The sequence below is a fragment of the Bombina bombina genome, chromosome 5 (genome assembly GCF_027579735.1).
Source record: "Bombina bombina isolate aBomBom1 chromosome 5, aBomBom1.pri, whole genome shotgun sequence".
Classification (NCBI taxonomy): Eukaryota; Metazoa; Chordata; class Amphibia; order Anura; family Bombinatoridae; genus Bombina; species Bombina bombina.
The window spans coordinates 908,980,146-908,994,920 of NC_069503.1; the positions used below are offsets into that span (position 1 = coordinate 908,980,146).

The following is a 14,775-nucleotide window of genomic DNA, read 5'->3' on the forward strand; positions in this document are numbered from 1 at the left end:
ATAAGTATCGGTGCATTTGCATGAGTACAAGTACTCGTGCAAATACTTGGCATCGGCACCGATACCGATACTAGTATCGGTATCGGTGCAACCCTAATATATATATATATATATATATATATATATATATATATATATATATATATATATATATATATATATATATATATATATATATATATATATGTATGTATAACTTTCATTATTTTTGTCCCCTTTCCTGTAATTCTATTCTGCAATAAGCTTTGAATTTCCTTTTAAACATTGAAGTGGTTATATTCTACACAGCCATTGGCTGCACACTCCAGTGACCTATTTATAACTCTCCCTAATTCGCCACAGCAGAGGTGACCTAAGTTACTATTTCTTTTACACTTATTTTGTCAATATTTAAACAGCTAATGAAACTTTTAAAAAATACATCTACATGTTATTGTCGGACTAATCTCTTCTTTGAATGCATCATTTGATTTAGCTTTTATTTTAGTGTTTAATGTCCCTTTAAGTCACACTATCCTGGTATCCAGTAAAAACACAGCAATTTTATTATGAGGTCTCCTCTATTAAGTGACTGGGTAATTTTAAAATCATTACTAGAAGAATGTGCACAGATAATCTAAAAATCCAGTATATAATATAACCTTTTAAAAACTTAGCAGCTCCCAGTTTAGCAATGTTGATGAGGTTAGGCTGGGACGCCCACTAAAAGGGACTGAGAAAGCAGGAAGAGCAGACACTCCTCCCTCCTGTATATGAAAAGACAAATTATACTAAGCAATAGCAAGAGGAATCCGTAGACATCAGTATACATCTGATACTTTGGGGATTGTTTAGGAGTCGGAAAATTGGCACAATGCTATTAAAAAAAATAAAATAAGCAAAACTATACAACAACACTCCCAGATGGTCTACATAAATGGATCATCTTCAAAACATTTATGCAAAGAAAAATCTAGTGTAAGATGTCCCTTTAACTATTCCTTATTAAAGGGTTAGCAATTGTCATTTTTTAAATCTACAACTTTAAGAGCACAGTGAAGCTTCTAGCTTGCATCATTTAAATTGTGCATTATATGTACATACATCCTGGTAACCTGCAATAGTTGTGTTTTCCTTGTCCCCCAGGCTATGACTCTCATACACAATAACATTTCTAGACAGGGCTGTCACTTGTGGGGGCGCATTTCATCTGGGCAGTTTGCCCCAGGGCCCATGTTGCTGACTCAGTCAGGAGCTGCATGTGCCGTCTGTTTGGATGTTGCATGCTGGCATGCGCTTTGCTCCTGGCCCCGCTCAGATTCACTGCCCTTGGTCTGTCAGCCCTTCCCTTAAGCTTTTCTGGTATGAGTTGCCTTTAAAGTAGTGCTGATTGTTTGTCAAACCTATATCCTACTAATCCTAGTCACATTAGATTTAAAGACTGATCAATCAATTAGTGTACACGCTAGTGCACTTTGTTTTTTTGCATCAGTGATGTGTTAGTTGTCCCTGCTGTTAATAATGGCTTGGTGAGTTTAGTTTTAAAGATCTTGGCATTTATTTGTATTTAAGAAGTTCTGAGTTTTAGTTTTCCGTTTATATTTTATTGTGCAAGTTACAAAGTCTTTCATGGTAGTGTGACAATTAGTGGATAACCTTTTAAAAATGATGCATATATGTCAAAGGGACATTAAACCCACATTTTTTCTTTCATGATTTATATAGAGAATACAATGTTAAACAACTTTCTAATTTACTTCTATTATCTCATTTGCTTTTATCTCTTGATTTTCTTTCCTGAAAAGCATATCTAGATAGGCTAGAGTGCTGCTGATTGGTGGCTGCACATATATGCCTTGTGTAATTGGCTGACTCGTGTGCATTGCTATTTCTTTAACAAAGGATATCTAAAGAATGAAGCAAATTAGATAATATAAGTAAATTTGAATGTTGTTTAAATGTGTATTCTCTGTCTGAATCATGAAATAAAATTTTGGGTTTAATGTCGCTTTAAGTTTTTAAGTGTATAGATCTGTAATAAGCATGGCACCCTTAAATATCTGCATACAAAATGATTGCTAATCCAGTTAATGGTGGTCATGATAGCTAAATTTGTTTTGTTCTGAAGTCATACAGGAAATACATCTGGAAAAGCATCCTGTATGTCTCATCTTTTGATTTAACCAATTCCTCTACACTGACCAATCACAATGTAGCATGTTGCATTGTCGACATTTTGAAGTCTGCTAAATGCACTCCAATATTTTTTCTTGGGGCAGTTAAAGGGAAGGTCAAGTCCAAAAAAACCTTTAATGTTTTAAACAGGGCATGCAATTTTAAACAACTTTCCAATTTACTTTTATCACCAATTTTCCTTTGTTCTCTTGGTATTCTTAGTTGAAAGCTAAACATAGGAAGGCTCATATAATTTCTAAGCCCTTGAAGGCAGCCTCTTTTTACATGCTTTATTTGCTTTTCACAACAGCTCAGAGCTAGTTCATGTGAGCCATATAGATAACATTGTGATCACGCCCGTGGCTTGTGGCAGACACTGCACTAATTGGCTAAAATGAAAGTCAATAGATAATAAATAAAATGTCATGTTATCAGGGGGCTGTCAGAAAATGCTTAGATACAAGTTAATCACAGAAGTAAAAAGTATATTAATATAACTGTGTTGGTTGTACAAAACTGGGGAATGGTTAATAAAGGGATTATCTATGCTTTTTTTAAAAATATATGGTGTTGACTGTCCCTTTAATTAAGAAAAGCAGTCCTCATTGCTAAATTACAGGAAAAGTGGGCAAAATAGTTTATCATTAACTGCTCCTTATTATGCTTTATTTTTTACTTTAATGACCCTTTTAGTTTTTTTATAGTGGGATTTGCAAGTTTTACTTCCCTTATGGGATATCATTGGTAGTTTGCAAACGCAGCTAAAGAAGTGGTTAATGAAAATGATTAGTCTTTCTATGCGTTGGCTCAAGCACAACAGCCATGGTAGTGTTTTACCCCGTACCTATCAGTCTATCTGCTTTCGAAGTCATACGCTGGGTGCTCTGTATATTCCCTGCAATATAAATTGTCTGTAATTACAGGTATTTAAACATTAAAATTGTTTAATTGACTCTGTTTTGTAATCTGTACAGGTGCTGAAGAGAAAATTTTGGAAGAGTTTAAAGAAACGCACAATGTTGACCCTCCAGATTTTCAGCTCCAGGCAATGATCCATGCTGCTGGCAAACTCGTTCTGATTGACAAGCTGCTGCCAAAACTGAAGGCTGGCGGCCACAGGGTGCTTATCTTCTCCCAGATGGTGCGTTGCTTGGACATACTGGAAGACTACCTCATTCAACGAAGGTGAGTCGGCTTGCATGACAATCTGTGTAGTTGGCCTGCATAGCAATTTAGATGCATTCAGCCTACCTATGTACCTGGATCTGGTCTGCTTATTTGCCAGGTGTATGAGCCTATGTAACCAGGTGTTTGCCTCTATTATATTGTATATATTGCCTCCAAAGCAAACACCCTGTGCTATATCTGGGCAATCAAGTGTAGATGCATTTGGCCATCATAAGTAAATACAAATATCTGAGTATCATCACTTGCTAGACTGTTCCCTGTGTAACCAGATATATGTACCTGCCTGTTATAACTGATATATTTGCTGTAATCTAGATATTATAGTATAATTCTTTATAAAGTATACCTAGTTTTGTTGTTGTATTTTCTTATGATTTAATTGTTATTAAAAAAAAAAGGTGGGAGGAATCTTTCAACATAGGCAACATTTTTTTAGAATATCCTCTGTGAAACTAATCACATGACACATGATTAAAAGCTGCTACATATTCTACATCTTGGGCATTGATTGATTACAGCTGGAATGTGCACATGCATGCAAAAGGCAAGTGATAAGACTATTTGTTGTGCTGCTGGGATGAGGAGAGCATAAGTATTAAAGGGACAGTCAAGTCAAAATTAAACTTTAATTATACAGATAGAACACACAATTTTAAACAACTTTCCAATTCACTTCCATTATCTAAATGTACACAATCTTTTTAGATGCACACTTTCTGAGGCACCAGCTCCTACAGAGCATGTTCAAGAGTCACAGGATATACGTATATGCATTTGTGATTGGCTGATGGTTGTCACATGATGCATTAGGAAGGAAATGTAACTGACATTAGAAAAAAAATATCTACTCATTTGATATTCAAACTAAGTGCTTTTGCATTGTCTCTTTATTATGCATTTGTTTGATATTCTACTGTGTTTAGTGGCCCTTTAATAATGTTGCTTCTTTTTCAGATACCCGTATGAGAGAATAGATGGCAGAGTGCGAGGCAATCTTCGCCAGGCTGCTATTGACCGATTCTCCAAACCCGATTCTGATAGGTTTGTGTTCCTGCTGTGTACGCGGGCAGGAGGTCTGGGCATTAATTTAACTGCTGCTGATACTTGCATTATATTTGATTCTGACTGGAACCCCCAAAATGACCTTCAGGTAAGGAGAATTAACTTTCATCTTTTAATCCTCTTTAGAAACTAAACATTTTTATATTTTTTTTGTTTGTTATTTATTTAGATATATTTTCATTTCCATTGTAGAAATGTGTGTAGCAAACTCAAGCAAACAGCTGATAACTGTTTATTGTATTCCAAGCTGCTGCTGAAATACCTTTTCTTTTATACAGTTGGTGAGAGTCCACAATCCATTACTCCTGGAGGCAAAGATGCCCAAACCCCAAGAGCTCTATAAAATCCCTCCCACCTTAGTAGAAACTAGTCTTGTCTTTGCCTCTGCTGGAGGTAGGTGAAGAATGAAGATGGGCAGATTATTCGCATAGAGGGGGATTGAGACCCAATTTCCCCCCTCAGAGTGCTGCTGATTGACTGAGGGATGTATTGGGTAGTGGCACATTTACACCTTATGGGAGTTGGTCACAAGCCTGACACAGGTGTCGTGGGTACCTGTTCTTCGCTTCCTCCTTTTGGGTTGTCAGTATACTCCTATTCCATTTCCTCTGCTTTTAGGTTTCGGCACTGATTGTCTTTCTACTGGATTCCACTTTATCTTCCAGTAGTTGGATGCCTATGGGTATGTAGATTTTTTTTTATATTTTTTATATTTTTTATATTTTTTTTTAATTTTGTCACTCATCTAAGCCTGTGGGCTAATTAGTTTGTACGTTATTGTACTTTATAGCCTAGGGACAATATTTGATCTATAATTATATTTTGGCTCCTTTAAAGGGACACTAAACCCAATTTTTTTATTTTATGATTCAGATAGAGCATTCCATTTTAAGGAACTTTCTAATTTACTCCTATTATCAATTTTTCTTTGTTCTCTTGCTATCTTTATTTGAAAAAGGCATCTAAGCCAGCCAATTTTTGGTTTAGACCCTGGACAGCACTTGTTTGCATTTAGCCGGCTTCTAAACTTACATTCTTGCTTTTCAAATAAAGATAGCAAAAGAATAAAGAAAACTTGATAATAGGAGTAAATTAGGCCTAGATTTGGAGTTTGGCGTTAGCCGTGAAAACCAGCGTTAGAGGCTCCTAACGCTGGTTTTAGGCTACCTCCGGTATTTGGAGTCACTCAAAATAGGGTCTAACGCTCACTTTTCAGCCGCGACTTTTCCATACCGCAGATCCCCTTACGTCAATTGCGTATCCTATCTTTTCAATGGGATCTTTCTAACTCCGGTATTTAGAGTCGTGTCTGAAGTGAGCGTTAGACATCTAACGACAAAACTCCAGCCGCAGGAAAAAAGTCAGTAGTTAAGAGCTTTCTGGGCTAACGCCGGTTTATAAAGCTCTTAACTACTGTGCTCTAAAGTACACTAACACCCATAAACTACCTATGTACCCCTAAACCGAGGTCCCCCCACATCGCCGCCACTCGATTACATTTTTTTAACCCCTAATCTGCCGACTGCCACCTACGTTATACTTATGTACCCCTAATCTGCTGCCCCTAACACCGCCGACCCCTGTATTATATTTATTAACCCCTAACCTGCCCCCCACAACGTCGCCTCCACCTACCTACACTTATTAACCCCTAATCTGCCGACCGCAAAGCGCCGCCACCTACGTTATCCTTATGTACCCCTAATCTGCTGCCCCTAACACCGCCGACCCCTATATTATATTTATTAACCCCTAATCTGCCCCCCACAACGTCTCTTTGAACTGTAGTAATTTAGAATAGGGTAGGGCATTTTTTATTTTGGGGGTCTTTGTTATTTTATTAGGGGGCTTAGAGTAGGTGTAATTAGTTTAAAATTGTTGTAATATTTTTCTTATGTTTGTAAATATTTTTTTATTTTTTGTAACTTAGTTCTTTTTTATTTTTTGTACTTTAGTTAGTTTATTTCATTGTAGTTATTTGTAGGAATTGTATTTAATTTATTTATTGATAGTGTAGTGTTAGGTTTAATTGTAGATAATTATAGGTATTTTATTTAATTAATTTAATGATAGTATAGTGTTAGGTTTAATTGTAACTTAGGTTAGGATTTATTTTACAGGTAATTTTGTAATTATTTTAACTAGGTAGCTATTAAATAGTTCTTAACTATTTAATAGCTATTGTACCTGGTTAAAATAATTACAAAGTTGCCTGTCAAATATTAATCCTAAAATAGCAATAATATAATTATAATTTATATTGTAGCTATATTAGGATTTATTTTACATTTAAGTATTTAGCTTTAAATAGGAATAAGAGATAATTAATTTCGTTAGATGTAAATTATATTTAACTTAGGGGGGTGTTAGTGTTAGGGTTAGACTTAGCTTTAGGGGTTAATACATTTATTAGAATAGCGGTTAGCTCCAGTCGGCAGATTAGGGGTTAATAATTGAAGTTAGGTGTCGGCGATGTTAGGGAGGGCAGATTAGGGGTTAATACTATTTATTATAGGGTTAGTGAGGCGGATTAGGGGTTAATAAGTGTAGGCAGGTGGAGGCGACGTTGTGGGGGGCAGATTAGGGGTTAATAAATATAATATAGGGGTCGGCGATGTTAGGGCAGCAGATTAGGGGTACATAGGGATAATGTAAGTAGCGGCGGTTTACGGAGCGGCAGATTAGGGGTTAATAATAATATGCAGGAGTCAGCGATAGCGGGGGTGGCAGATTAGGGGTTAATAAGTGTAAGGTTAGGGGTGTTTAGACTCGGGGTACATGTTAGAGTGTTAGGTGCAGACGTATAGCAAACAATGGGGCTGCGTTAGGAGCTGAACGCGGCTTTTTTGCAGGTGTTAGGTTTTTTTTCAGCTCAAACAGCCCCATTGTTTCCTATGGGAGAATCGTGCACAAGCACGTTTTTGAGGCTGGCCGCTTGCGTAAGCAACTCTGGTATCGAGAGTTGAAGCTGCGTTAAAAATGCTCTACGCTCCTTTTTTGGAGCCTAACGCAGCCTTTATGTGGACTCTCAATACCAGAGTTATTTTTATGGTGCGGCCAGAAAAAAGCCGGCGTTAGATTTTCGGGTCGTTACCGACAAAACTCCAAATCTAGCCGTTAGAAAGTTGCTTAAAATTGCATGCTCTATCTGAATTATGAAAGTGTCCCTTTAAGGATATAAGGCTCTGTTCACCTTTCATTTTTTTGTACACACATTTTTTGTGTTTTAGCATGCGTCTCCTTATTAAGTTTGCACAGCTTGTCGGGTTTGCGCATGTTACCTGATCGGCATATTGCACGTCTTTTTTTCCGCGAGAGTGTGTTTTAGCACACTTTTGGTCTATTTGATCACGTAGTTTATGTGCGTGTTCCTTTGCTGTATTAAGAGCACTATTCGGTTATTTAGTGTGCTCTGTTTTGCCATACGTTTATCTTTTTCGATGTTGGGTTAGCGCTCTTTGGCCTTGCTGTTTTTGGAGGGGGGTATGTTTTTCCCTTGCTTTTAAGAGTTCTTTTTCAGGGGGAATATAGTCTTATTGTTTCTGGTTGATGGAGTTTTGTTATCTCACGCTTGTCCCGCCCTCATTACTTGTGGACTTCACTGCTTGCGGATTAGTTTCCCCAGAGTAATGGGTTATGGACTCTTATCACGAGATAAATTCATTTATTTAATGGTGATGAGTCTGAGACCTCAGCCTGTTTTTCTTTCATGTAATTGGCAAAAGTCCATGAGCTAGTGACGTATGGGATATACATTCCTACCAGGAGGGGGCTAAGTTTCCCAAACCTCAAATGCCTAAATACACCCCTCACCACACCCACAATTTAGTTTTACAAACTTTGCCTTCCTATGGAGGTGGTGAAGTAAGTTTGTGCTTGATTTCTATGATTTCTTCTATGATAAGAGCTTCTAAACATTCTGAAGCCCAATTCCTCTGAGTACAGTGTCTGTCAGAGGGATGTGGAGTATCGCCTATTGATTTTATGGTTTTCCTCGCAGGAAATCTTTTCAAGGGTTCTCGGTTATCAGTCGTAGAGATTCATCTTCTACCTCCCTTTTCAGATCGACGATATACTCCTATATACCATTACCTCTCCTGATAGTTTTCAGTACTGGTTTGGCTATCTGCTCTATGTGGATGGGTGTCTTTCGATAAGTATATATCATTATTTAAGACACTCTCAGCTATGGTTTGGCGCTTTATGTATTAATATAAAGTTTTAAATATATGTTGTTTACTTATATTTGCCATGAGTCAGGTCTATGTATATTTCCCTTTGGAGTCTAAACGGTTTCAGTTTGTGAAGTTTATTTAAACTTTTTTTCTTACCTGGGGTTCAGTCTTTTTCAATTTGACTCATTTTTTCGCTGGAAAATCTAGGCCGGCGAGGGCGCAAAATGCTGTTTTTTTGTCTCATTCTTTTCTGGTGGTAGCTCTTCTTCTTTTTTTTTTTTTTTTTTTTCCCTCTACCTTTTTTGGCTATATGTCAGACTAGTTTCTAATAAGGTGGTAGAGCTTTTATAGAGCTCTTGAGGTTTGGGATTGTTTGCCGCCTCCTAGTGGCCAGGAAAAGGATTAATGGACAGTGGACTCTCAGCACTATTTAAGAAATTAATTTTCTGGTGAGCATACATTTTTATACCCCTATCCCACTTCCACTGGGAGGCTGATTTCTGCTTTTGCCTGACATTTATATTCCTTTTCTATAGACATTACTCCAGCATTTAATTATTTTTCAGTATAGGTGCTTGTTTCAATAGGCAAATGCAGCAAACAATTTAATACACTCCAGCAGGTAAAAGGTATCATTGGGAACACATTAAAAGGGTGAGAACGTTTTACAGTACAATGTGCCGGATTATGAATACAGTAAAAATAGTTTTAAAGCTGTGCCAGATCAGAACCATAGTAATATGTATGTGAAATGGAATTTGTTTTCTAGTTAATTTGCTTTTATGTATAGAAAGGTCACCACAGTTCTGTATTAAAGGTACATACTATTGTAAAATAAAATTATTTCTTAACAACATTTTTAAACAATTGCCCTTTTGCTGCATCCTTCACTAGATTGAGATGTGCCCACTGATTAGAGCATACACATGTATGCCTGCTTCTCATTTGCTCATCAGCTGTATCCTTATCTGGAGTGGCACTAGAGCGCAACTCTATGTAAGATCTCCTTTGCGTGGGTTAAATGCACAGTAAAAGAAATCAACTTATTTAAAATTACATTTCCATTAATTAATCTTGAACCCATAAGTTCATTTAAATGTATACATTAACGTTTCTACATCACATCATAAGATTTTATTTATAGGAACATTATATATTAATAGTTTCTCATCTTTTATTTCAGGCACAAGCTCGATGTCACCGCATAGGGCAGAGTAAATCTGTGAAAATTTATCGGCTGATTACAAGGAATTCCTATGAGAGGGAAATGTTTGATAAGGCCAGCTTGAAGCTTGGTTTGGATAAGGCCGTCTTACAGTCAATGAGCGGGAGAGACAATGCTGCAAACGGGGTATGTGATGATATGACGTTTCTACTGCAATTCTTATTACTTAAAGGTCTTCATAACCTTTCCCTTAAAGGGATAAGGGATGTGAAAACTCTTTTCCCCATGATTCATGTAGAGCCTGCAATTTTAAACAACTTTCTAATTTATGTCTATTATCAATTTGTCTTTGTTCCTTTGGTATCTTTTGTTAAAAAAGATAAATCAAGGAGTTATGGTCTGAATCACATAACATTTTTTGGGTTTGAGTTATGGTCTGAATCACATAAAATTTTGGGGGTTTCATATCCTTTTAAGCATTTCAAAGTTTTGCTTAAACCCTTTTTGGTAATAATATTCTATCTGCACAATACTTTTTTAGTACAGTCTTGTCTTTTTGTTTAAAAAAACAAAACAAAAAAACAAGCTTACTAGCTAGGAACAAGTGTGTTAGGTTAAAATGTTATAGCCAGTCTGTACTGTAGATGAGATAATTAGATATAAAGTATAATACAAGCATGATATGATAAATACAGATGTATATAAAAGAATAAAAAAATAATGTACTTTTATTATCATCCCTCAGTTTTACCCTTTCTGAATTTATAATCCGTCAGATTTCTGTTCTTCACAAGAAGTTTTATATATGTACATTTTGACAAACAGACTTCACTAAATTAAACTTGCTGGTTTTTTTTAATCTATTTAGGTGCAACAACTTTCTAAAAAAGAAATAGAAGATCTGTTAAGAAAAGGGGCCTATGGTGCATTGATGGATGAAGAAGATGAAGGATCTAAGTTCTGTGAAGAGGATATAGATCAAATCCTTTCTAGGCGAACTCACACAATAACTATAGAATCTGAAGGGAAAGGTTCCACTTTTGCAAAGGTATGGCCTGGGTGTACTATTAGTATGCTTTTGAGTCTTCTAGCTAAAGCTAAAAACGAGGCACCATGTTATTGTATTGTAAAATTATAGTCACATGGGATTATATACAACATCCTATCTGTTGTAATTTAAGCAGAGCAGTGTTTCTGGTTTTGAAAATATTGGGCTGATTTAAAAGTGCATTATGTTTCGGCCAATATTGTAAGTTTTTTTTTCATTTTCTTTTTCCTTACTGCTCAACAGTACACTGTAAATATGAAGATTTTTTTTATTTTAGGCTAGTTTTGTTGCATCTGGAAATAGGACAGACATTTCCTTGGACGATCCAAATTTCTGGCAAAAATGGGCAAAGAAAGCTGAATTGGACATTGAAGTTTTGAATGGAAGGGTAAGCCCTTAACCTAGAACAAGTATGTTGACAAATGCTATTTTTTGGTTTGTTTCTTTTTTTAATATATTTATCTTCTTTTGTAGAACACTTTGGTAATTGACACTCCACGAATAAGGAAGCAAACCAGGTTGTTTAGTTCTGTAAAAGAAGATGAGCTTATGGAGTTCTCTGATCTTGAGAGTGATTCTGAGGAAAAACCAAACCTCAAACCACGTAGGCCCCTGGACAAATCTCAAGGCTATGCAAGGAGTGAATGTTTCAGAGTAGAAAAGAATCTTCTGGTTTATGGGTATGTATGTGTCAAAAGTATTTATTATGATGTTGCATGCAAAAAAAATAATTTTACCGTTCTTAAACAGTGCTTTTACATGTAAAATGTTAGTGGTTTTTAGCGCCCTTTTTAAAGTGGGCACACGTTTTTAGACTCCCTAATGATCTTAACAATAAATCTACTATGGAATGGTGGAAATATACACATCATTTCTGAATTTCTTCATGAGCTTTTGTCTTGGAAAATAAAATGAAATAGTTGCTGCTATAGAAGCACAAATAACACTTTAAGAGCAGCAGATACTTTTAAAATGTGTTTTTGTAAGTTTAGGGTGACTCCGACATCCTCAGAATATTGTCACATGAACAAAAGACGAACAGAATATTTTAGAAACAAGTTATGTAGTCTGTAAACTGCTGCATTATGAAAACTTTGTCACAGTATTTATTCATTTGAATCTAATTTGCATAAATCTGTTTGTCTGCAGTTAGACAAAAGCAAGTGACGCATACCAGCAAACAATATATGTTGAGCAGGTTGTTGCTTTGTGGTAAACCATTTGTTTGTTGTAGGTGGGGGCGCTGGATGGATATCCTTTCTCATGGGCGATTCAAGCGACAACTTTCGGAGCAAGATGTAGAAACCATTTGTCGTACAATCTTAGTCTACTGCTTAAACCATTACAGGGGGGATGAAAACATCAAAAGCTTCATCTGGGATCTGATAACACCAACGGAAGATGGTCAAACCCGAGCTTTGCTTAACCATTCTGGTAGGTTTTTTTTATCTGTATTGGCTGATGTGTGGAACGAGACCACATCATTTATAGCACGTTTCTCACAGATCTAGTGCACTATCTATTACTTATCTGAATATACCATCTCACTCATGAATTTATTTTATTTATTGTTTTGGACAAATTCTTTCTACTGCTTAGCTCACTGGTAGTAAGAGAGAAATTAGTTTAATTTTTTTTAAATAACCCAACTGTAGTGCTCTTAAAACCAACAAAATTAATATTTACTTTTGAAAACATCTGTCTAGAGGCAAAGCCTAAGGCTTTAGACCAGGCATTTTAGTAGGAAATATGCACAGCTTTAATTTCCGTAACTTGCTTGACAGTATTGTAAACTGAACACTTGTAAACCATTAGCCTCTTGAGTACTTGAAACTTGGGATATCCTTGACTTAAACGATGATGCCTCTTAATGCAGAGGTCTGGAGGCTGGGGATATCTAGTTTTTAATTTACTGTAAGTGCATTGACTATATTTTCATTTTGCGTTTTAATTGCAGGTCTCTCTGCTCCAGTGCCCAGGGGAAGGAAAGGAAAGAAAGTCAAAAGCCAGAATGCTCAGCCTGTGCTAAAACATGCGGACTGGCTCCAGAGCTGCAACCCAGATGCTTTGTTTCAGGAGGATAGCTACAAGAAGCACCTTAAGCATCACTGCAACAAGTATGTATGGCCATAAACCAGTAATAGCTGATAATTGTCAACAGGTGTAAATTGGTTTGAATCATTTTTGCTACTTTTCCTGTTTGCTGGAGAAAGCATAAGACTTGTGCAGGAACCACAGATACTAAATTGGATTGAGAATTCTGTATACTGGTTGCTGTGTTGTGAGCTTCTCAGTATGAGCAGTGTTAAGTGGCTAATGACCCCATGTCCCAGAATGGAAATTAAAGGGACACTAAAGACAAAGTTTGAATTTCATAAATCAGAGAGAGCAGCAATTTTAAACAACTTTACAATTTACTTTCATTAACAAAATATGCAGTCTTCTTATATTTACACGTTTTGATTCACCAGATCCTACTGAGCATGTGCAAATTTCTTTGAATATACGTATATGCATTTGTAATTGACTGATGGCTGTCACTAGCTACAGGAGTGGAAATAGACATAACTTTGAAAATTGTCAGATAAAAATCTACTTATTTAAAGTTCAGACTAAGTGCTTCGGCATTGTCTTTGTATCATTAATTTGTTAATTATGCAAATCAAGTGTATTTACTGGTCCTTTAAATCTAAAAAAATGTATTGGCATTGTCCACTTTTCCATAGCCTTTTGAATATTTTTTACTTTTATTTCAGTATAGCAACATTAAATACATTAACTTTTATATTCCAGCTTGTGAAAATTGAATGTACCTGTGCAAAAGAAAAAAATGCTTGTGGGTTGCCAACATCCACCAATAGGGTAATGAGTTGTCCCTAGCAACCAGTGAGCATTCAATCACTCGGGATGAATTGTGCCCAAACAGCTACTTCTTCTTAGTTTTAATCTTAATATAAACAGATTTTAACTTTTTTTAGGTGTGTGTATATGTGTATATATATGTATATATATATATATATAACAACATTTTAAATTAGGGGGAGATAAAAGGCGAGTTAAAAATCCTCCACTACGCACAAAATATAGAAAAAATAACTCATTGTGTAGTACATTAACAAATCTAGACAGGCCCAGAGGCTTGTTTTCCCACAGAAAACCTCTGAATTACATTGTTTCCAATGCAGCAAAGGATTCTGGGTAAGATATGCAAATGAAGTACACAATGACACACCTTTTTACTTCAGTCTGCTTTTCAGCAGGTTCCCTTTACGCCAAAGTAACGCTGTTCACACAGCTTATAAACTTAGCTAGGGTTAGTGCAGTGATTCATAACCATCCCAGGACAGACTGTTTCGTGGATTTTGCCACTCATCAGCTGGGAGAAGGTTAGAATCACTGCTGGGTGAAGTTGATTCCAGGCAGAATACAACAACATTTTAAATTAGGGGGAGATAAAAGGCGAGTTTAAAATCCTCCACTACGCACAAAATATAGAAAAAATAATTCGTTGTGTAGTTCATTAACAAATCTAGACAGGCCCAGAGGCTTGTTTTCCCACAGAAAACCTCTGAATTACTTGTTTCCAATGCAGCAAAGGATTCTGGGTAAGATATGCAAATTAAGTACACAATGACACACCTTTTTACTTCAGTCTGCTTTTCAGCAGGTTCCCTTTACGCCAAAGTAATGCTGTAATCCACAATGAGTTATTTTATATATATATATATATATATATATATATATATATATATATATATATATATATATATATATATATATATATATATATATATTGCTTTTATAGGTATATCATATGATGATTTTGAGTCCCTTTTGATTCTTAGCTATATCTTCTAGATTAAAATGTTTATAGATTTGTAATTGTTAGACATGTAATTAGATTAGTGTTATTACTAAATGAGAGGGAATACCGACTATAAACCTGAACTTCATACATTGTGATGCTTAAGGCACCACTGTTG

At 35.9% G+C, this 14,775-nt stretch overlaps 1 protein-coding gene across 1 annotated transcript in view; it reads left to right on the forward strand.

The window, feature by feature from the left end:
- The window catches only part of CHD7 (chromodomain helicase DNA binding protein 7), a 309,908-nt gene that overhangs the window by 255,011 nt on the left and 40,122 nt on the right, over nt 1-14,775 (forward strand). The window contains 8 exon segments of the mRNA XM_053715068.1: nt 3,129-3,339; nt 4,297-4,492; nt 9,763-9,930; nt 10,613-10,792; nt 11,070-11,180; nt 11,267-11,472; nt 12,027-12,226; nt 12,750-12,909. Coding sequence (XP_053571043.1) covers nt 3,129-3,339; nt 4,297-4,492; nt 9,763-9,930; nt 10,613-10,792; nt 11,070-11,180; nt 11,267-11,472; nt 12,027-12,226; nt 12,750-12,909 — 1,432 coding nt within the window.